Genomic DNA, 2,515 nt, shown 5'->3' on the forward strand with positions numbered 1-2,515 from the left:
ACCAATGAGACAGTACATACTATGACTACGTAGTATAGGAAATGAACCACAGACAATACAACACATAAACCAATGGAACAGTACATACTATGAATAAGTAGTAGAGGGGATAAACCACAGACAATGCAGCATATAAACCAATGGGACAGTACATACTATGGTTAAGAAGTATAGGAAATGAACCACAGACAATGCAACACTTAAACCAAAGGGACATTACATACTATGATTAAGTAGTAGAGGGGATAAACCACAGACAATGTAACATATAAACCAATGGGACAGTACATACTATGATTAATTAGTAGAGGGAATAAGCCACAGACAATGCAACAAATAAACCAATGGAATAGTACATACTATGCTTAAGTAGTAGAGGGAATGAACCACAGACAATGCAACACATAAACCAATCGGACAGTTATGTTTATATGCGGAAGGCAGATACGGACATAGGACACGACTTAGACATGCTATATCATATCCCAGTCATAATGTACGTACAGTATATTCACTAACATGTCTCAGACATACTATATTATATGCCAGTCATAATGCATATACAGTATACTATATTCATTATCATGTCTTAGGAATAGGCTCATAGTATCTTGATTTTAAATATGTCTCAGACATACTATATTATATCCCAGCCATAATGTACAGTAAACTATATTCACTAGCATGTCCCAGACATACTATATTTTATGCCAGTCATAATGCATATACAGTATACTATATTCACTAACATGTCATAAGAATAGGCTCATAGTATCTTCATTTTAATCATATCTCAGACATACTATATTATATCCCAGTCATAATGTATACACAGTATACTATATTTATTAACATGTCTTAGGAATAGACTCATAGTATCTTTATTTCAAACATGTCTCAGGCTTGAGTGTGAGGTTTCAAACTCCTGGACCCCTGTCTGTTTTAGAAGAGGGGGGTGTTTTTCTTCTTTTGGATGCGCCTCCATTTGGGCATAGCGTTGTATTCGGCTCTGCTGATGGCGAACATCGTCGTAAAGTCCTCCTCGCTCAAGTAGTTCTGTTTGAATATAACAATTCAAGGTATTAGTATCAGAAGAATACCACGAATAACTGGGTGACCGCAAAACATTAATATTAGACTAATATAAGAAGAACATAAGGACGTACTAGGTCAATGCAAGAGTACAAAGATAATATCATACCTTGCCTACACACAGGCAGTTATCATATTGTTCCCTACATAGATAACATTAAGAATATATACTCGCTACTACGTGCCTAGTGCAATGGATAGACTACCTACTTCTTTCCCAGCTGAGTCTACCTACACACAGTCAGCTATCGCATTGTTCCTTACATGGATTATATTTATATTATATACGCGCTACTACATGCCTAGTGCAATGGATGGACTACCTACTAGTGCAATGGATGGACTACCTACTAGTGCAATGGATGGACTACCTACTAGTGCAATGGATAGACTACCTACTTCTTTCCCAGCTGGGTCTACCTACACACAGTCAGTTATCGCATTGTTCCTTACATGGATTATATTAATATTATATACGCGCTACACTACCTACTTCTTTCCCAGCTGGGTCTATCTACACACAGTCAGTTATCGCATTGTTCCTTACATAGATTATAAGAATATTATATACTCGCTACTACATGCCTAGTGCAATGGATAGACTACCTACTTCTTTTGCAGCTGGGTCTACCCCGGCCGGCAGGGCATCTGCGAGTTGTGTCAGCTCTGTACAGTACGGTGAAACGTATTGAAGTGAAGCGTAAGTATGGCACTTTTGTGTTAGTTTGTACGGTCTGGGATATATAGTTTGTATGATCTGTACAGTACGGTGAAACGTAATGAAGTGAGGTGTGACCATGACACTTTTGTGTTAAAAGCGTTTGTATGGTCTGGGATATATAGTTTGTATGATCTGTACAGTAGGGTGAAACATATTGGAGTGAGGTCGGAAAGGCGTACACGTGTGTGCTATGGTGACGAAAATGAATATATCAGTATCTGATGTATTGACGAAAAGACGTATGCGTATATTATGTCACAGAGGCGAGAGTGAGGATAAGTTTATATTGTAGTGATGAAAAAACTTACGAGTACGTAAACCAATAAGTGGTAGCACGACGTGTATATATATATATATATATACGTAATATTTGTTGTAAATTTATTTGAATAGGTGTATATATATATATATATGTTATAAACGTATATACACGAGTATAAATCAGTTATTTAGTGATGAGAAACAGTGTTACGAGTATGAGTTTCGCTGACGAAAGGGGTTTAAGGTTTATAAACCCTAAAACATACTTATGTGATATTGTATAGCATACAGACCCAAGCATACCGACACTTTGAGGTAAACTCGCAGACTGTCCAGAATGATGTAGTTCTGCCAACGAGTGATCTATGCTACACACTTTTTATATGATACGCTAATATACTTTTTTTAATACACCTTTGTATTAAAAATGTTTTCTGTATA

At 36.7% G+C, this 2,515-nt stretch overlaps 1 protein-coding gene across 1 annotated transcript; it reads right to left on the reverse strand.

Annotated features, from left to right (window-relative positions):
- Positions 1-942: 942 nt before the first annotated feature.
- SARC_13004 (hypothetical protein) lies at positions 943-1,891 on the reverse strand (the record flags this gene model as incomplete). Its single annotated transcript, XM_014292875.1, has 2 exons — positions 943-1,056; positions 1,703-1,891. 2 exons carry the CDS (start codon positions 1,889-1,891, stop codon positions 943-945), a joined length of 303 nt encoding a protein of 100 aa, XP_014148350.1.
- Between the last annotated feature and the right edge of the window lie 624 nt (positions 1,892-2,515).

The sequence above is a fragment of the Sphaeroforma arctica genome (genome assembly GCF_001186125.1).
Source record: "Sphaeroforma arctica JP610 unplaced genomic scaffold supercont1.2803, whole genome shotgun sequence".
Classification (NCBI taxonomy): domain Eukaryota; class Ichthyosporea; order Ichthyophonida; genus Sphaeroforma; species Sphaeroforma arctica.